The following is a 22,746-nucleotide window of genomic DNA, read 5'->3' on the forward strand; positions in this document are numbered from 1 at the left end:
GATACTCACGATATCAATCACTGGAGTATATGATCCAGACTCTATGTTCCCCCGACCGCCGCCATATTGCTGCTATATCACTGACTGTGGCTTTTGTCAACAAACAAACATAGTTATTGGGACTTGATTACACCAGTCTCAGTCACCATGTCGGGAATATTATTAAACGCGGCGTAAAACCACACTCAGTCACTCCTCCACCCGCCAGATATGTCACCCAACCAGGAACCGTGAAAAGAACGGTATATATTATCACTACCCTAGGCAGTTGGTTAAATCAACTTGGTTTTTCAACCCGACTGTTCTGTGAATTAATCCGTGTGTTGTCTTGGGGGACGCCCATGGCGAGTATGTCCGCTATCAGATCTACTTTGAGTGGAAATATATGAGCTGATGGCGAGTGACTGAAACACCTCGTCTAAGGGCGGGTTGTTGTCCATGACAGTTGTTTGTCTCCTGCTCATATCAAGACTGTCACACGTAGCAGTCCTATTACAGGTTTAAGTGTCTGACATTGCATAGTCTAACATGGGTACAGGAATAAATGCATTATTATTTAATATAATATTGAATTTATCCAAAATAAATAAATCCTAGTCTGGGCCCTCACTCCTCTGTGTACCACTCACAACTGTACCCACCTGTATATTGTAACACGGCAGGTAAGGCGGATACGTGAATAGTTGCACGTTTATGCAATATGTTCAGATAAAAATAACATAAATACATCCACTGATGTGAGGATATATTCCTCCATCCCATTGTTCCACCTGACTCGAAGTTATAAATCATAACGTGGGCCCGAACACGGTGCACCCCTGCCATGGAGTTCACCTGTAATTAACACTGTCCCGTCAAGTCAGGTGTTAATACCCCTCTTTGTGTGATTGTCCCATACACCCTGTCTGTCACATAGTTCATTATATATTTATGACATACACAGTAACATGGACGTAATTTGTTTCCTGTGGGGAGGGTAAGTTTGTTGTTGACAGCGCCCAGATACCATTACACATACCTGTCACCAAGGTTAATAACTTTGTTACCTGTAACACACATCCCTTTCATGTCGCCGCTGTCCAGGTAGATCTAATGAGGTGTGACACTCGTGGCATAACAGTTACTGATTGACCTATCAGATGACTGCCTTTACCCCCGTCAGCCCTGATGATATATAGTGTAGATATTAAACAGGCTATTAGCACAGGTAATACAGGAACCCAATCACTGACACAGCAGTAGGTGCTAAACAGTCACAACGTGTTGTCCGTCACACTAATCTACACGGAGAGGGAATATGGGTTTGAACAAACCTTATGGATAACAACTTCACATTTCGTGAGTGCGACATTTCTATACAGATTCTAGTACCGTTGTCAAGCAGGAACGTTACAAGAATGTGTATCAAAACGTCGCAATCACAAAATAAAAAAGTTGTTATCATTAAAGTTTGTTCAGTATTGTACATCCCAACTTGTAAAATGCCACTCAAACAAGGAATATTGTTGATCAGTCCTGGCATATTTTGTCTGTCTCCCCTCACAAAGCGTGGTGCAATGTAAGCAGTGGACATATAGCTGGTGTGCTTGTACATACATCGGCCGACACCATAGTCACATGTATATCATAACTCCCTGTCCACCGTACTACCAGTGGTGGTGTGGGCCCTTGGTTAAAGTGCTGAGTCGTAACGACCTTAGTCCGGGTTCAATCCTCACATGGAAACTTGAAACTGTTGCGTTCATCCCTGGCTGTCCTGACCCACACAGACACTAATCCACTCACTCACCCACGTCCCTGTGCTGATCAACAGGTGAGACAATACCTGCCACTCACTCACCCACCTCTCTGTCATCAGGGGAGGTAATGTCTGCCATACCATGCACTGTGCTATACACTGAGTGAGTATGACCTAATTGAGACACCTAACGTCCAATTACACTGGTGAGTAGAGGTATATACCAGCTCATGATGATCTTATTACACGAAGCTGTATACATGTACAAACCACAGCCTGAAGACCAACACACGGTGACGGGGGACAAACCACGTGTTGTGTCAACACCCAGGCGTCGGAGCCCCACAAACACAAGACAATCACACGCGCGTCAGATTAACATTTCCCTGGCGCGTGACGAAACTCTGTGATGTAATCCTAAACAACAATAGTGTTGTTTCTACCCTTAACTCGCTCAGAGAGCTGTATTAACCGAGGTGGTGTATATAAGATATATCTACCGGGCCGGCAATAAGCTGCCGAGCCACACATCAGGATTGACGTTCTTTCGTGGTCAGTTGCAGATAAGGTATGTGTTAGTTTACGTTTTACACAGATGTGCAAGTAGTGGGTGGTACGAACACCCGGTGTCGTGACTGATGTTCAGCATGTTCAGAGATCCATTCATTTAAACAACACCGCTATTATAATTGTACACTCATCGGGGATTAATGGAGGCCGTTTATTACCTAGGTTTGACGTTCGTGATATATCGAATATATTATATGTAGGAACTATTTCCATAATGATGAATGATGAAAGAACTGGTTCGCTGATTACTGTATGTATTGTATTCTGACTAAACCAACCAGACGTGATAACACACTGTGTGCTGGCGACTTGGTGCCACTCACTCACCCACTTCTCTGTGCTGGTCAGCAGGTGAGACAATACCTGCCACTCACTCACCCACTTCTCTGTGCTGGTCAGCAGGTGAGACAATACCTGCCACTCACTCACCCACTTCTCTGGTCATCAGTCGAGGTAATGTCTGCCATACTATGAGGGTGTGGTTCGAATCCTGGATGGGGATGAACCCAACAAAAGTAATATAATCCGTACTTTACTGAGAAAGTGTAAACCCAAATATAACATGTGCTACAATTCACCACTTTCTAAATGGCATCGTGTAATCCTAGCTAGACATGATGTCGTGCTTGGTTGTCCCTGTGACACTTGTATGACGCTGCACTCTCACCCCCCACCAACACAGAGTACCGTTGAACTCACTCACTCACCCCACACAGAGTACCGTTGAACTCACTCACTCACCCCACACAGAGTACCGTTGAACTCACTCACTCACCCCACACAGAGTACCGTTGAACTCACTCACTCACCCCACACAGAGTACCGTTGAACTCACTCACTCACCCCACACAGAGTACCGTTGAACTCACTCACTCACCCCACACAGAGTACCGTTGAACTCATTCACTCACCCCACACCGAGTACCGTTGAACTCACTCACTCACCCCACACAGAGTACCGTTGAACTCGCTCACCCCACACCGAGTACACGTGAACTCACTCACTCACCCCACACAGAGTACCCGTGAACTCACTCACTTACCCCATACAGAGTACCCGTGAACTCACTCACTCACCCCACACAGAGTACCCGTGAACTCACTCACTCACTCACTCACCCACCAACACCGAGACATGACCACAGCAGACAGTAAGAAGAAGTCACCGTATACCGATTAGTTAGTGCTTACAGATGGTATACTAGTTAGTGCTTACAGATGGTATACTAGTTAGAGCTTACAGATGATATACTAGTTAGTGCTTACAGATGGTATACTAGTTAGAGCTTACAGATGGTATACTAGTTAGTGCTTACAGATGGTATACTAGTTAGTGCTTACAGATGGTATACTAGTTAGTGCTTACAGATGGTATACTAGTTAGTGCTCACAGATGATATACTAGTTAGTGCTTACAGATGGTATACTAGTTAGTGCTTACAGATGGTATACTAGTTAGTGCTTACAGATGGTATACTAGTTAGTGCTTACAGATGGTATACTAATTAGTGCTTACAGATGGTATACTAATTAGTGCTTACAGATGGTATACTAATTAGTGCTTACAGATGGTATACTAGTTAGGAGCAGTATAAGGATGTCACGCGTAGCATGGCAGAAATTCTGTCGCCACTAGTGCTTGTGACTACAGTTGGCAGCGTGTCCCACGATGTCTATATGATGGCAGCGTGTCCCACGATGTCTATATGTTGGCAGCGTGTCCCACGATGTCTATATGTTGGCAGCGTGTCCCACGATGTCTATATGATGGCAGCGTGTCCCACGATGTCTATATGTTGGCAGCGTGTCCCACGATGTCTATATGATGGCAGCGTGTCCCACGATGTCTATATGATGGCAGCGTGTCCCACGATGTCTATATGATGGCAGCGTGTCCCACGATGTCTATATGATGGCAGCGTGTCCCACGATGTCTATATGTTGGCAGCGTGTCCCACGATGTCTATATGATGGCAGCGTGTCCCACGATGTCTATATATGTTGTGTCCCACGATGTCTATATGATGGCAGCGTGTCCCACGATGTCTATATGTTGGCAGCGTGTCCCACGATGTCTATATGATGGCAGCGTGTCCCACGATGTCTATATGATGGCAGCGTGTCCCACGATGTCTATCATGTTGGCAGCGTGTCCCACGATGTCTACATGTTGGCAGCGTGTCCCACGATGTCTACATGTTGGCAGCGTGTCCCACGATGTCTACATGTTGGCAGCGTGTCCCACGATGTCTATATGTTGGCAGCGTGTCCCACGATGTCTATATGTTGGCAGTGTGTCCCACGATATCTATATGTTGAGCTGCGTTGTGTGTTAATTGTTGACAAGTGTTAAAGACACCAAGACAGACCGTAATGTATATTTGTAGACTTAATGTGGGTAATGACAAATTACTCAAACACACCTACCAGCGATTCAGACCGACGGCATGACTTGACTCCAGTGTCAATTTCAGTTGCTCAATAACACAGAAGCAATGAACTATGTTTCATCGTAACCATAGCGACACAAACAAGTTGGTCAAACTGTAGAGTTGACCACTTAGTCATCAACAGCGATCTGTATATTCTTTGGGGCGGTGGGGTAGCCTAGTGGTTAAAGCGTTCGTTCGTCACGCCGAAGACCCGGGTTCGATTCCCCACATGGGTACAATGTGTGAAGCCAATTTCTGGCGTCCCCCGTCGTAACATTGCTGGAATATTGCTAAAAGCGGCGTTAAACCATTGTCACTCACTAACTGTATATTCCTGAACATTACCCACCGTGATATTATGAATATTATTAATATGATCATTGATGACTGCTACGGTTTTCCACGCGTGTGTTCAGTGGCTGATACAACCGATCACAGATCAGCGAGATCAACCTTCCTCCAGTAGACACACGAGTTTCTACATGTGTAGTTGTATATATCAGATATACATAGCTGACGGCACACGTCTCTGTATGTAGGTGTATGTACACAATACAGATGTAGCAGATACCGCGCTGTCCATTGTCTGGAGCCGTCCGGAGCCGTCTGGAGCCGCCTGGAGCTGGTCTCATGAAGCACAAATATCGCTATTCCGTCACAGCGCGTGATTAAGATGCAAGAAATATTCTTCCTTTGATGACTCGTTATGACAATACAGTGGCATTAAGATGCACAGTTAATCGTTGTGTATCTCCACGATCTGAGTTCTGAACAAATATCTTATTGGTTTAAGACATCTCGAGAAATACGACAATAAGCCAGCTGGCGATTAGTCTGTCTCCATCTCCCGTGAATGTCCAGCTCACGGCACACCGCTTCGTGATCAGGGGCAGGAACTTTAATGGAGCAGCTCACACAACTAAGAAAGGTTGGCGAACATTTTCTGATATGTTCACATGTCCCATCCGTTTCTTCTCGACAGGTTCTCAGTACTCCCCAAGAAAACATTTGATTTATTTGGCGCCATGGATACAAGTGAATGTTTGCCGTTACCTGACCTCGTCCATGATGCCGGCTCTAGTGCCGCTTCCCAATAGCTAGCATTCAACACACAGAAGATACCATCGTCCCCTGATCCAGGTCGGTTGCCATTGACGTTTCACCGAACTCAATCTACATTACTCCGACAACATATGAACAGCGCGGGGACGATGTTGTGTTTTTGTTTGTTTGTAAACATTTCCTAAAACACACCTTTACATCCGCGGCAAAACCAGACTGCACATGCGCAGTGACGTCTAGATTTTGGTGTTCCACTGTGTGATGTGGGTGTTCGGCTGTTGTTTGTACGGATTAACCATCAGTCTACCCAGGTAGGTGTTCTCCTTTCTGTAATTTATGGATACACACAAGTAGAGTGTTCACTTGAATATTTCAGTGTTCACTGAAACTGCTTGAAACAGGGAGTGGAGGCCAATGACGGAACGGCCACTGTGCCAGTAGTGTAGGGCGGGGAACTCATATGTTGCATGAAAATTGTTGAAAAAATAGGTTTTAAAGAAAACTCCATGTAGGTTAACATAACTTAAAAAAACATGTTCCAGTCTGACTTGATTATCATTGACTTCCGCTATTGCACTGGACCTTGCTCGATAAGCTAGTGTCCTATATACCCTGCTCTACTTGGTACTTTGTTCTATAGTCACAGATAGACTTGTCTTACTTGGTACTTTGTTCTATGAACATAGTTGGTAGTTTGTTCTATAGTCACAGATATACTTGTCTTACTTGGTACTTTGTTCTATGAACATAATTGGTACTTTGTTCTATAGTCACAGATATACTTGTCTTACTTGGTACTTTGTTCTATGAACATAATTGGTACTTTGTTCTATAGTCACAGATATACTTGTCTTACTTGGTACTTTGTTCTATGAACATAATTGGTACTTTGTTCTATAGTCACAGATATACTTGTCTTACTTGGTACTTTGTTCTATGAACATAATTGGTACTTTGTTCTATAGTCACAGATATACTTGTCTTACTTGGTACTTTGTTCTATGAACATAATTGGTACTTTGTTCTATAGTCACAGATATACTTGTCTTACTTGGTACTTTGTTCTATGAACATAATTGGTACTTTGTTCTATAGTCACAGATATACTTGTCTTACTTGGTACTTTGTTCTATGAACATAATTGGTACTTTGTTCTATAGTCACAGATATACTTGTCTTACTTGGTACTTTGTTCTATGAACATAATTGGTACTTTGTTCTATAGTCTCAGATATACTTGTCTTACTTGGTACTTTGTTCTATGCACATACATTGTAGTTGGTACTTTGTTCTATAGTCTCAGATATACTTGTCTTACTTGGTACTTTGTTCTATGAACATAATTGGTACTTTGTTCTATAGTCACAGATATACTTGTCTTACTTGGTACTTTGTTCTATGAACATAATTGGTACTTTGTTCTATAGTCACAGATATACTTGTCTTACTTGGTACTTTGTTCTATGCACATACATTGTAGTTGGTACTTTGTTCTATAGTCTCAGATATACTTGTCTTACTTGGTACTTTGTTCTATAGTCACATATATACTTGTCTTACTTGGTACTTTGTTCTATGAACATACATTGTAGTTGGTACTTTGTTCTATAGTATCAGATATACTTGTCTTACTTGTTACTTTGTTCTATGAACATGGTTGGTACTTTGTTCTATAGTCTCAGATATACTTGTCTTACTTGGTACTTTGTTCTGTGAACTTAGTTGGTACTTTGTTCTATAGTCACATATATACTTGTCTTACTTGGTACTTTGTTCTATGAATATAGTTGGTACTTTGTTCTATAAGCACGTCTCATATATGCCTGTCGCTACTTGGTACTTTGTTATTTTCAGTAGATTCATATATACGTTCATGACGTGGGACTTTATTCTACTGGCTCTGGTCTCTGGGTTAATAAGTTCCCTCAGTGTACTTCATGGTGTTCTGGACATTCCGTGTTGAGTCACACCGTCCAACATTCTGTGTGTGGGGAACAGTGGACTCACAGACCAAACCTGCCCTGGTAAATATGTGGTTTAAATATCGCCATGTTAGACTCCTTGATTCTACACACAACTCGTGCCCGTCACAGGCGACGTCATAATGGTACGACTGGTACCGTCCCCGACAACGCTTCGGTAACTATGGTAACATAAAAGGAAAGCTGTGACGACCAGTATATTCATTATTCTCAATTATTGATAAGTGTTTTTTACGCTTGTTGTAAGCTGAATGATGTTTAGATCCGGTGGTCATACTCGCTAACTTCGTTCATTCAGGGCGCTGCTTATTTGTGTAGATCGATGCTCATGATTGCAATTACTGCATTATCTGATGCAGTCTCGACTAGTTACAGACAGTCGTTATAAGGCTGGAGTATTGTCGGATGCAGCGTAATACAAACAAACAAACTGCACCCAGCACATGCTCACACATTCTCCTAGTCTTCCAAACAAACATCATCTAATAAATCTAATCAGATACAACAACTCACGTCTCAGTGGTAACGACCTTGACCCTCATTACAAACATTCTCTCAGCATGACGTATTTACCCCGCGTCCTAAACTGACGATCTCAAGGCAAATCCCCGGATTCCATGTGAGAGACAGGATGATATCATTGGGCTGTGTGGCGTCTCTGCTCATCCTCGGTGTTCAGGGGGACTAGTCGAGTTGGCAAACATAGAAAGACAACATTAGTTTGTTGGCGAGCAGGGCCATTGTTTGTCTACAACCACGTTAATCACCACACAACAATAGGCGGTAAGTGAAGGGCATCAGCTAGTTTTGTAGAAAATACGAGGAATGTAAAGTGTTGAAAGTTTCGGTCAACTGAGACCACTCTGATGAAAACCTAACTGACCTTCACAGGGCCAGGCTAAGTGTTGTCGGATGTAAACATCACAGTCAGTACTACTGCAACAACACACTCTACTGAAACATCGTTGTCTGCAGCCTGATCATCCACAACACCGACAACATCCTCTGTAGCAACATGTGCAACATCATTTCACTTTGCAAGGAATTTAGTTTCATCACCGACCAATTCACATTAAAGAGTATTTAGTGTCTTCAAAACAGGATTGTTCATGATCGGTGTCAAGTTAAATAAACCCGATGTAGTATTTCCAACCTTATGTCTATGAGTACACCTGCAAACCTACTGATGACGTTTAGGGTCATTGAGTTATGTACTCGCTTGTGTTCTGAAATACACAATGCCATTTTAGAAAGTGGTCAAATGTAACATGTTATATTTGGGATTACACTTTCTCAGTAAAGTACAGATTCTAGTACATTTTTGGGTTGAGTCCCTCCCATCCGGATTCGAACCCACACCCTCAGAGTCAGGCACCTAATCGCCAGACGCCTAGACCGCTCAGCCACCGCGGCTTCCAGCTTCCGTGAAAGTGTTATCCCAAATATAATATGTCGCTTGTGTTCATCTCAATTGGGTATCCTGATTTTGCTTTGAGTAACCAAATAAATTGTACTCACCTGATTCAAACTCAATTGAGTATGTTGCCATTTTCCATTAATTTTAAAATATAATAAAGTTTAAATGTTAGTGTGTGTTATTTGTATTTGATCTGTAATATGAGAAACGAAAAGAATGGCTGCAAGTTGTTAAGTTCATGTCCTGAAATAGAACCTTTCAATATACCTCAGTTCATTTATCTATTCACCGGTACGCAAGTCCAATTACCGGTCCAATTGCGTAGATCGATGCTCATGCTGTTGATCACTAGCCTGACTACCGCCATATGGCTGGACTATCGCTGAGAGCGGCGTTAAACAGCAAATAAACCAACCACTTATATTTCAAATACTCGCAACGGTACACTACACACGTTCTGGACCAATCGCTGAGCTTCTCGTGATAGACGTAACTGTCCTTGACAAACTTACTCTATGACAATAACGCATTTAACAAGCATGCATAACACCTCGCTTGTTTTTCAAAAATCATTTGTTACAGGCAACATTAACTATTAAATGAAGGCATGATTACAGACTTTTGTAAGTTGTTCAGTTGGCTAGACCGACTTTATTCTGACACATCAGATCAGCAGGCCGAGCGTCATCAGATCAGCAGGCCGAGCGTCATCAGATCGAGTGTACAGTAACACAACAGCCACGTGATTAAATGACAGGTAAGATGAGTATTTGAAGGAACTGGGGGATTAGTTTATATTTGTTTAAACAATACCCGCCATGGGACATAAGTATTAGCAGACCTCTCCTCCCTTAACACCTCAGACGTATTACACATACACCGCCATCTTAGCCTCGCTTTGATGTGACCTTCACCGCCATACAACATCTGACACCACTGACAAATATTGGCAGAAATATAACAGAAGACACTCATTACGATTAGGCGGATTTCTGTGCTGACAGTGAAAATTACAGCCTTAAGCATCCCAGTCCCAGCCTCCGGCGCTCTCCACCATCTTCCGCGTGTATTGTTAGTCGCCAGCCTTTACTTGGATTAAACTGCGATTGTTTGAGCGGTCAATTACTTCAAGGTTATATCTAGTAGCTCGGCCACTGGTCACGTCAAACGGTGTGAACGGTGTGTCCGAGGTTACCTGTCGGCCGAAGAGGAGTAACGCTCTTCAGGTAGAGGCATCTTATTAACCGTTGCAGATTTGATAGTCTAGGGTCACTAACTTTACATATCTCTTTCAGCACAATAGACCATGAGACGGTGCATACATTACCGCTTCCTTCAGTGTTGTCGTACACCATGGTGTGTTCAGCTGTAGTGGGTTACACAGAAGCTGTAAATCAGCCAGCACTCATTAATACCCTTCCCAAGAGTTTATAGATATTATTGCGGGATCTTTATTTTTGAGGCAACAGATATGGAAGGAGCCTAAAGAAACTCAGCATGTGCTGATATTGCTGGATAAAAGTGGCGTAAAACCTCACTCACTCACTCAGTGTTTGCCTGCCAATGGGGTAGCCTAATGGGTTGAGTGTTTGCAGTGTGTGCCTGGTGCCTGTACTGTCCAGTCGGTCAGGGCGTCCTGGGGGGACGGGCGTGTTAGTGTTAGATAGTTGTTTGTTGAAGTATGAAATGTGGTTATAATTTTGACAAACCCTAGAAATATGTCTGTCTGTTGTTTCTCTATTGGCATGTAGACATGCAAGAGTCGGCAAGATAGCATTGTTGTCACAACTACAGATCTGACACTGACCATGCACTGGCCACTTGTTGACCTCAACACAGAACCAATCACCTCTGGTCCAAGTAACACTGCACCCCGTGAACATCCGGGTTACAATGTTGTCTTCCACAACAAAACAGGTTCGTTGGTTAGACTCGCTGACTTGGTGGATGATGTCATGATGCTCATGATGTCTGTCACTGGATTGTCTCGGTTATTAACAAACCACCGTCATATAGCCGGAATGTTATCGTGGCGTCAAACAAACAAACAACACTGCACTTGGCACTGTGTATCACGTGACCACGAACCGTGTTACTAATATTAATATACATGCTGCTAATTATGATGTAGTAACATCACTCCACGCATGGGCGACATCAGCACTGAGAGTACGGGTCACTGACATGTCTGTATAATGCCCGACCACGGTATTCGTTAGTCATGTTGTATATGAATCATAATGGACATTGAGTAATATCTGACCCCAGGTCAGATGCTCATTTGTGTTATCGACAAGTTCCTGATCACTGACATGCCCTCTAGCTATACAAACGGGCCTAGTGTGTATCACTATTGTCAGTGTCACTGACCCTTACTGCTGTTGTCGATGTCTATCACCCTTGCTGCTGAACATCGTCGACGTCAATCACCCTTACTGCTGTTGTCGATGTAAATTACCTTTACTGCTGTTGTCGATGTCTATCACCCTTACTGCTGTTGTCAATGTAAATCACCTTTACTGCTGTTGTCGATGTTAATCCTCCTTACTGCTGTTGTCGATATCTGTCACCCTTGTTGCTGTTGTCGGTGTCTATCACCCTTACTGCTGTTGTCAATATAAATCACCGTTACTGTTGTTGTCAATGTCTATCACCCTTACTGCTGTTGTCGATGTCTATCACCCTTACTGCTGTTGTCGATGTCTATCACCCTTACTGCTGTTGTCGATGTCTATCACCCTTACTTCTGTTGTCGATGTCAGTCACCCTTACTGCTGTTGTCGATGTCAGTCACCCTTACTGCTGTTGTCGATGTCTATCACCCTTACTGCTGTTGTCGATGTCAATCGCCCTTACTGCTGTTGTCGATGTCAGATACCCTTACTGCTGTTGTCGATGTCAGTCACCCTTACTGCTGTTGTCGATGTCAGTCACCCTTACTGCTGTTGTCGATGTCAGTCACCCTTACTGCTGTTGTCGATGTCAATCGCCCTTACTGCTGTTGTCGATGTCAGTCAGACGTTCCTTCAGAGGTTATTCCCTGTGCGATCATGTGCGATCTATTCATTCCCATGTGTATAATTTCCAGGTCGTTCTCCCTACCGCTGACATGATGGAGTCACGGGGACTGTCGGTGGGCGTGGTCGCCGAGGCGTGGGTGCTGGGGCTGACGAGCCTGGCCATCTCCGTCGCCTTCCTCACCTTCAACATCCGAATGAGACATGCCAGGTGAGAATGAAGAAATATTGTTGGACGCCGCGACATTACTACAGCATGTAAATAATGAAGTCAGGAAACTAGTGGTCGATAGCAGGAAGACCATGGCACGTAATCGGACCACCCAAACCACAAGTATGGGTTCATAACCCTACGTGGCGTCCGAGATATTTATCTTAACCAGGTGTACATTCTAGAGACTCGATCAGTTATATGTTTCAGATCAGGGAAACATGCATTCCTTTAAACGAACGCCCACATGGGCACAATGTGTGAATCCCATTTCTGGTGTCCCCCGCCGTGATGTTGCTGGAATATTGCTAAAAGCGGCGTAAAACCAAACTCAGTCAGTCAGTCAGTTAAACGAACGCTTGTGGAGGATATTTGATATCTGGCTGGCAGTGACGATGTCTGACATGTTGTTTGTGCAGGATCATCAAGATGTCAAGTCCAAACCTTAACGTCCTCATCGCCCTCGGCGGCATCTTCATCAGCATCACCTGTGTGTTGTTCGGCCTCGACTTCTTCCTCGCTGAGAACATCTCCGCCGTCTCCAGAGTCTGCCAGGTGAGTTACACGTGTTATCCTCGACCTGTGTCTGCCGTGTCTCGAGTCTGCCAGGTGAGTTACACGTGTTATCCTCGATCCGTGTCTGCCGTGTCTCGAGTCTCCCAGGTGAGTTGCACGTGTTATCCTCGATCCGTGTCTACCGTGTCTCGAGTCTGCCAGGTGAGGTGCACGTGTTATCCTCGATCCGTGTCTACCGTGTCTCGCGTCTGTCAGGTGAGTTACACGTGTTATCCTCGATCTGTGTCTACCGTGTCTCGAGTCTGCCAGGTGAGGTGTACGTGTTATCCTCGATCTGTGTCTACCGTGTCTCGAGTCTGCCAGGTGAGTTGCACCTGTTATCCTCGATCTGTGTCTTCCGGGTCTCGAGTCTGCCAGGTGAGTTGCACGTGTTATCCTCAACCTGTGTCTACCGTGTCTCGAGTCGGCCAGGTGAGTTGCACGTGTTATCCTCGATCTGTGTCTACCGTGTCTCGAGTCTGCAAGGTGAGTTGCACGTGTTATCCTCGATCTGTGTCTACCGTGTCTCGAGTCTGCCAGGTGAGTTGCACGTGTTATCCTCGATCTGTGTCTACCGTGTATCGAGTCTGCCAGGTGAGTTGCACGTGTTATCCTCAACCTGTGTCTACCGTGTCTCGAGTCTGCCAGGTGAGTTGCACGTGTTATCCTCGATCCGTGTCTATCGTGTCTCGAGTCTGCCAGGTGAGTTGCACGTGTTATCCTCGATCTGTGTCTTCCGTGTCTCGAGTCTGCCAGGTGAGTTGCACGTGTTATCCTCGATCTGTGTCTACCGTGTCTCGAGTCTGCCAGGTGAGTTGCACGTGTTATCCTCGATCTGTGTCTACCGTGTCTCGAGTCTGCCATATGTTGGTAATTGGATCACACATTGAATGTGTGCTTTCGTATTGCCAAGAGTATTGACAATCCCTTGAAATCATCCAGTGGAGGGTCTGTTCGCATTATTTGTACAATTATTATACTTGTGCAAATGTTGACGGTGTTTATTGTTTAGATCCGTAGCGGTATCCTGCTGCTGTCGACCAGCCTGGTGTTCGGGCCCATGTTTGCTAAGGCGTGGCGAGTTCACCGCATCTTCCAGCAGGCAGCCACCAGGCGCGTGGTGAGTCTCCCATAGCAACACCCATAGCCAAACATTACACATTCACTATAACACTGGAAGAGGTGTGATAACTGGAATTACTCAACACTCGTGACATAACGACCGCGTATTGCTAATTGATACCTTCTGTTGTTTCAGGTCATCAGAGACAAGAAGCTGTTTGTGATGACGAGTTGTCTGCTCCTGCTGGACGTGACCTTGGTGGCCGTGTGGCAAGGTATCGACCCCCTGCAGTATCGGACGTCGGTCATGTTCAAGCATGTATGTACCACCACGTGTACACTTGGGGAGTGGGGCGTGGGTGTAGGGCGTGAAGGGAGGGCACAACCGCCTGTTGGGAGATGGTGGGGGTAGGGAGGTGTAAAGGTGGCATGGCCGATACTGTCTACCGCCAACAATCAAGTGATGGGTATACAGAGGGTATTTACCATCTAGTCTGCACTGAAATATTACAGTGGACCAAGTTACGCTAAAAGCCATTATGTAAAAATAGCTCTCAATTTCATCATTTCTACTGATGTCGGCAGTTCTCAATTTGATAAAAGATATCATTCATGTAAATACCACTTTACCCCATTTGCCACCACGACTGATAATACACGATGATGATGTTTCCAGGATCTAGTGTGTGAAGGAATGTGTCTGTTTCCAGTCGATCCAAGGCGGAAGTCTGGAGATCACCGGAAGTGACATTGTGCACGTACGGTCGTGCAGTTCGGACAACTCGGACATGTGGATGGCGGGAATCTTCACGTTCAAAACCATCCTGCTCCTGTACGGCTTGTACCTCTCCTGGCAGACTCGCAACATCATGCTCCCCTCCATGAACGACGCACGTTCCATCATCATGACGGCTCTCACCACTGTTACCATGGCAACCTTTGCCACGTCGGTTGCAATGATGCTCCAAGCCTGGCCCAATGCTGTCTACGCATGCGTCATTTTCTCCATCTGGTTGAGCAACATGATGGCGATGTGCTCTGTGTTCGTTCCCAAGGTAACTTGTCATGTATGTAGCTGGGCTACAACCGATTGTTTACATGCCAACTGCAAATAATACTCACCCAAAGCCATAAACAAATCGAGTGGTGTATCCATTTACTGATCTGATTCCAAATATTTCAGGTGATTCTGTGGTGGAAAAACCCGGACAACAGCAACTTCCGGGTGAGCCTCAAGTCAGACCACAAACTGAACAACGGGCTGCAGTCGTTTGAACAGCTGGAGGAGGAGCTATATCACGTGGTCACAGAGAACCTCACTCTAAAGAAATCGCTGCAGGAGGTACGTGCTGCCGATATTAGTCAGTTACACCAACAACTACCACAGCGATATAAGTTATATCAACTATCAACATACAAGATACATGTATATTAACTATCACGGCGATATAAGTTATATCAACTAGCAACATACAAGATCACGGCGATATAAGTTATATCAACTATCAACATACAAGATAAATGTATATTAACTATCACGGCGATATAAGTTATATCAACTATCAACATACAAGATACATGTATATTAACTATCACGGCGATATAAGTTATATCAACTATCAACATACAAGATACATGTATATTAACTATCACGGCGATATAAGTTATATCAACTATCAACATACAAGATACATGTATATTAACTATCACGGCGATATAAGTTATATCAACTATCAACATACAAGATACATGTATATTAACTATCACGGCGATATAAGTTATATCAACTATCAACATACAAGATACATGTATATTAACTATCACGGCGATATAAGTTATATCAACTATCAACATACAAGATACATGTATATTAACTATCACGGCGATATAAGTTATATCAACTATCAACATACGAGATACATGTATATTAACTATCACGGCGATATAAGTTATATCAACTATCAACATACAAGATACATGTATATTAACTATCACGGCGATATAAGTTATATCAACTAGCAACATACAAGATACATGTATATTAACTATCACGGCGATATAAGTTATATCAACTAGCAACATACAAGATACATGTATATTAACTATCACGGCGATATAAGTTATATCAACTAGCAACATACAAGATACATGTATATTAACTATCACGGCGATATAAGTTATATCAACTATCAACATACAAGATACATGTATATTAACTATCACGGCGATATAAGTTATATCAACTATCAACATACAAGATACATGTATATTAACTATCACGGCGATATAAGTTATATCAACTATCAACATACAAGATACATGTATATTAACTATCACGGCGATATAAGTTATATCAACTATCAACATACAAGATACATGTATATTAACTATCACGGCGATATAAGTTATATCAACTATCAACATACGAGATACATGTATATTAACTATCACGGCGATATAAGTTATATCAACTATCAACATACAAGATACATGTATATTAACTATCACGGCGATATAAGTTATATCAACTATCAACATACAAGATACATGTATATTAACTATCACGGCGATATAAGTTATATCAACTAGCAACATACAAGATACATGTATATTAACTATCACGGCGATATAAGTTATATCAACTAGCAACATACAAGATACATGTATATTAACTATCACGGCGATATAAGTTATATCAACTATCAACATACAAGATACATGTATATTAACTATCACGGCGATATAAGTTATATCAACTATCAACATACAAGATACATGTATATTAACTATCACGGCGATATAAGTTATATCAACTATCAACATACAAGATACATGTATATTAACTATCACGGCGATATAAGTTATATCAACTAGCAACATACAAGATACATGTATATTAACTATCACGGCGATATAAGTTATATCAACTAGCAACATACAAGATACATGTATATTAACTATCACGGCGATATAAGTTATATCAACTATCAACATACGAGATACATGTATATTAACTATCACGGCGATATAAGTTATATCAACTATCAACATACAAGATACATGTATATTAACTATCACGGCGATATAAGTTATATCAACTATCAACATACGAGATACATGTATATTAACTATCACGGCGATATAAGTTATATCAACTATCAACATACGAGATACATGTATATTAACTATCACGGCGATATAAGTTATATCAACTATCAACATACGAGATACATGTATATTAACTATCACGGCGATATAAGTTATATCAACTATCAACATACGAGATACATGTATATTAACTATCACGGCGATATAAGTTATATCAACTATCAACATACGAGATACATGTATATTAACTATCACGGCGATATAAGTTATATCAACTATCAACATACGAGATACATGTATATTAACTATCACGGCGATATAAAGTTGAGATGAGACATGATGCACATCATGTTAGTATGATTCAACCAACGGATCCTCCCCTTCCTAAGGGACACAACTTTCACAGTAAATCCTGGCAGCGTATGCTGTTTGCCCTTCTGTGCTTTTGTCCAGGTCGACTTGTTCTGTATGTCACTGCAACATTAATGATGGGTTTCCTAACCAGATCAGTCCTTGTTGTGTAACGTAACTGTTGTTGTTGTTTACCGGAAGTGTTGTTGTTGTTTACCGGAAGTGTTGTTGTTGTTTATCGGAAGTGTTGTTGTTGTTTACCGGAAGTGTTGTTGTTGTTGTTTACCGGAAGTGTTGTTGTTGTTTACCGGAAGTGTTGTTGTTGTTTACCGGAAGTGTTGTTGTTGTTTACCGGAAGTGTTGTTGTGTTGTTTACAGAAGGACACCACGATCAAGGAGCTACAGCAGCACCTGACCAGCGCCCGGGACAAGCTCCTGCAGATCACAGAGGAACAGGTCAAGCAGGACAGCGGCCTTGACATTGATCTGTCCTCTTCTGGTCAGGAAGAGGACTCCACGATGACTCCACATGACGAGGACATATCGTCCATCCACGGCGACAGCTACTACCCCATACATCATCACCCCTCCCCCGACATCCACTACAGAAGCCACATCTCCAGCGGCCACAGTTCAGCGGGAAGCGTGGCGAGCCTCAGCAAATTGTACCAGCTGAAGAACTCGCTGGTGGAGGACATCTCTCAGGCCAATACCATCAGTGCTAACTTGAGGGACTCTTTGTCCAAAGATCTCGACCAGCTCGGGAAGCGCCGGTCGTGGATATACGACTCGGTGAGATCCAGGCACGAACTCGCGGGATCTATAGCCAAGTCCTACAATCTGGACGACAATGGGGACACGTATTCATACGTCTCCAGTTATCTCCCTTCTTCGTGTTCCGTGTTTAACCTTGACCCTGCCTGCAGGAAACACAGACACTATGGGTCTGCCGAGAGCCTCGCCACACTAGCCAATGACCGACTGTATCCCAGTGTTACCGAACAGCGACGCGAGGCTAGGCGGAAGTTACGTCACGGCTCCAGTCACAAGGACAAGGTGTACACGATCCAGAACACACCCCGTCCCGAGTATGTTCAGAACGTGGTGTCTTGTAACAAACAGTCGAATGGGGATACGTTTGTGTAGGTGTGTGTGTGACAATGATATAGTGCTTCCTACAAATACCTGCAGCTGAAGCAGCGACGTTGAACATACACTAAATGTCAATATATTTCGAGCTGTCGCCATGATGTGACTTTGACTTTGACATTGTGGAGCTGTCGTGATGACGTCTACCTCTGTAGGACCACCCCAGTGAGTGCTATTTTTGTACAGATCTGAACTTCCTTTGTGATATGTTTGTATAAAATTATTGAACTGTGTCTTGTGTTGACCAATCATTTTAAACTGCAGGTTAAGAGGAAAAAATATGTAAAGTGGAGAAATGAGGTTTGATCTCACATTCAGATACTGATAGATGCACATGTAGCCACGCGCGCGTGTGTGTGCGTATGTATGGGTCTGTATTTGTGGCTGCGTGTCCTGGTCTGGGTTTATGTCGGTTACAGGGCGCCAGCTGACTTGCAAACCGTGCGTGAGAGACCAGGACGTGAGTAATGTTTGTACGTCTGCTACAACCAACAACGACATGTTTATGCATGAATACATTGGGGTTATGTCGTGAGTGGAACATTCACAAATGAAACAAATTACAAAAAAAGTCGAGAGTCACATGCGTCGACCTGTCATCGATGAATGCGAAGCAGCTGTAAAATCCCCAATCTGAATTGGTCATCAGATTCCTGTGCCGGACGGAGGCTATACATGCAGGGATCTACTGCGACAAGCAGCACACAATGTCTGATACCAGCGTCACCTGTAACTACCTCCTCGTCCATGAAGTCGCAAACCCTTGTCGTACTGTTCGTGAATGATAAGACACCCGGCCACTCCCCCCTTAAAATCATCATCATCATGAGCATCGATCTACGCAACTGGGATACGATGACATGTGTCAACCAAGTTAGAGAGCCCGACCACCCGATCCCGTAAATCGCCTCTTACGACAAACATGGGTTACTGAAGACCAATGCTTGTCGTAGGAGGAGACTGTTGAAGAGAAACAACATAGAACATTTCACTCAGATGTAACACTCACCTCCATCGGAGACAGACAGTGTGAACACAGCCAGAGCTTCTTTGCTGAGTAAAAACCTGCGCTAAATAAATACTACTTAGTACCTATGATGATTCTACACATGGAGATCATGTTTGCAGAACAAGCTGATGAACCTCATCCAACTCTTGATAATACATCAGCAAAAATGTTTTCCAGATGCCAAAAATACTTTCCTGAAAAGAAATCATTAGTTCGTTGGTGTTTGTTTTCATTTTATGAAGAAAACTCAGTGATCAGTGAACACTTTCAGGAGAAAGAAGTAAATCGGTACATTTCAAATTGTTGCAGAGCTAACAGCAAAGCAAGAGGTTTTTTTTCAAATATGGAGTATTTTCTCTGATGTTTGTCAAATTTCCTTGAAAAATATCAAACCGGATGATTAAAGACAGGGTGCAAGTTCTTGCAGCAGGGCAGCTCCAGCACCAATTGTCACTAGCATCAAGTTGAAATTTTACAGCATTCATAAAATCCCATATTTTGCATTTTTTAACTTTAATTTAACGGCTGATCTGTAGCCAACTTCACCAACAGTCACGTGATTGGATACTAGAATCATTCTCAGAGGAAATGGGCTTAGTCTTTGTTTGAGTAACATCACAGAGAAGAAAAACACCTGGAATTTCGTTTTTAAGATTGTCAGCCCTTTCTGAAGTGTTAGGTTCATGACAATAGGATCAGCCGAACACCCCCTGCTCAGTCATTCCCAATATGCTCGCCCACACCTCTATGGAGATTTTACAGCGTTAGGGAGAGTTTCTACAAATCTGACGAAAATCCAGAAAAATAGTCAGAAACCAACATTAGTAGAACTTGACCTTTGTCAACAAATCAAAAGTTGACTTAGAAATGGTAAACGATAGCGCGGATTACCTTTCCGTCCATGATAGATGCCGCTACTGTCCAACACTGGTGTAACTGATCACCACACTGTCATTCCTCCACCTCAGAGGACGCTAAAGATGGCATCTCGGTGTTGTATCTCGGTGTTGTATCTCGGCGTGATACCATTGTACACCCAGCATGTGTCCGGACTAGCACCTCACACCTCCTCACACGCACACACACGCACACGCACACACGCGTGATATGTCGAAGTCAACCATTCCTGCACACAACGTTCCAACCCGCTTCACCGGACTTCGAACAGAGTAGATGTCGTCAGTGTAACTTGTCAGCAGGTCCATGAACCTCCACACTTCCAGAGTCTTTCACTGATACCAGTTCTACTCAACCGGGGGCAGTCGGGTAGCCTAGTGGTTAAAACGTTCGCTCGTGCCGCCGAACACCCGGGTTCGATTCCCAACATGGGTACAATGCGTGAAGCCTATTTCTGGTGTCCCCTCCGTGATATTGCTGGAATATTGCTAAAAGCGGCGTAAAACTCACACACTCACTAAACCGTCCACGTTCTCACACTTGATCATACAAGGATTATCTGGAACGCAGCTTGGGCATAGTTACACTGTTCATTATACACAGAGCAAATATATATATATATATAATATATTCTTGCATGTACTTTTCCCTTTCCTCCAGGAGGACAGATATAACTGACTTGTTGTTACTCGGGGCACTAGAGTACAATACTACAACATGGGAGTGTACAATACTACCAGTACTGAACATACTTCAGACAACGAGTACAATACTACAACATGGGAGTGTACAATACTACCAGTACTGAACATACTTCAGACAACGAGTACAATACTACCAGTACTGAACATACTTCAGACAACTAGTACAATACTACCAGTACTGAACATACTTCAGACAACGAGTACAATACTACCAGTACTGAACATACTTCAGACAACTAGTACAATACTACCAGTACTGAACATACTTCAGCCAACAAGTACAATACTACCAGTACTGAACATACTTCAGACAACGAGTACAATACTACAACATGGGAGTGTACAATACTACCAGTACTGAACATACGTCAGACAACTAGAACAATACTACCAGTACTGAACATACTTCAGACAACTAGTACAATACTACCAGTACTGAACATACTTCAGCCAACAAGTACAATACTACCAGTACTGAACATACTTCAGACAACGAGTACAATACTACAACATGGGAGTGTACAATACTACCAGTACTGAACATACTTCAGACAACTAGAACAATACTACCAGTACTAAACATACTTCAGACAACGAGTACAATACTACCTGTACTGAACATACTTCAGACAACGAGTACAATACTACAACATGGGAGTGTACAATACTACCAGTACTGAACATACTTCAGACAACTAGTACAATACTACCAGTACTGAACATACTTCAGACAACGAGTACAATACTACCAGTACTGAACATACTTTAGACAACGAGTACTATACTACCAGTACTGAACATACTTCAGACAACGAGTACAATACTACCAGTACTGAACATACTTCAGACAACGAGTACAATACTACCAGTACTGAACATACTTCAGACAACGAGTACAATACTACCAGTCCTGAATATACTTTAGACAACGAGTACAATACTACCAGTCCTGAATATACTTCAGACAACGAGTACAATACTACCAGTACTGAACATACTTCAGACAACGAGTACAATACTACCAGTACTGAACATACTTCAGACAACGAGTACAATACTACCAGTACTGAACATACTTCAAACAACGAGTACAATACTACCAGTCCTGAATATACTTCAGACAACGAGTACAATACTACCAGTCCTGAATATACCTCAGACAACGAGTACAATACTACCAGTACTGAACATACTTCAGACAACGAGTACAATACTACCAGTACTGAACATACTTCAGACAACGAGTACAATACTACCAGTACTGAACATACTTCAGACAACGAGTACAATACTACCTGTACTGAACATACTTCAGACAACGAGTACAATACTACCAGTCCTGAATATACTTCAGACAACGAGTACAATACTACCAGTACTGAACATACTTCAGACAACGAGTACAATACTACCAGTCCTGAATATACTTCAGACAACGAGTACAATACTACCAGTACTAAACATACTTCAGACAACGAGTAC

General features: G+C 43.0%; 1 protein-coding gene across 1 annotated transcript; it reads left to right on the forward strand.

Moving 5' to 3' along the window:
• The first annotated feature begins 12,306 nt into the window (after positions 1–12,306).
• Positions 12,307–18,782, forward strand: LOC124262411 (gamma-aminobutyric acid type B receptor subunit 2-like). The gene is made up of 7 exons (XM_046696889.1): positions 12,307–12,429; positions 12,849–12,984; positions 13,997–14,104; positions 14,243–14,365; positions 14,757–15,101; positions 15,230–15,388; positions 17,884–18,782. Exons 1-7 carry the CDS (start codon positions 12,311–12,313, stop codon positions 18,649–18,651), a joined length of 1,758 nt encoding a protein of 585 aa, XP_046552845.1. The 5' UTR covers positions 12,307–12,310; the 3' UTR covers positions 18,652–18,782.
• The last annotated feature ends 3,964 nt before the right edge of the window (positions 18,783–22,746 follow it).

The sequence above is a fragment of the Haliotis rubra genome, unplaced genomic scaffold (assembly GCF_003918875.1).
Source record: "Haliotis rubra isolate DU_JTF1 unplaced genomic scaffold, ASM391887v1 Scf837, whole genome shotgun sequence".
Taxonomy (NCBI): Eukaryota; Metazoa; Mollusca; class Gastropoda; order Lepetellida; family Haliotidae; genus Haliotis; species Haliotis rubra.

What these genes read in the sequence shown, in the direction of transcription:
- LOC124262411 (XM_046696889.1), top strand. Translation starts at nt 12,311, where the DNA reads ATGATGGAGTCACGGGGACTGTCGGTGGGCGTGGTCGCCGAGGCGTGG. An exon ending in CCGTCTCCAGAGTCTGCCAG is followed by an intron (nt 12,985 to 13,996) that starts GTGAGTTACACG and finishes TTTATTGTTTAG; the next exon opens with ATCCGTAGCGGTATCCTGCT. An exon ending in CGTCGGTCATGTTCAAGCAT is followed by an intron (nt 14,366 to 14,756) that starts GTATGTACCACC and finishes GTCTGTTTCCAG; the next exon opens with TCGATCCAAGGCGGAAGTCT.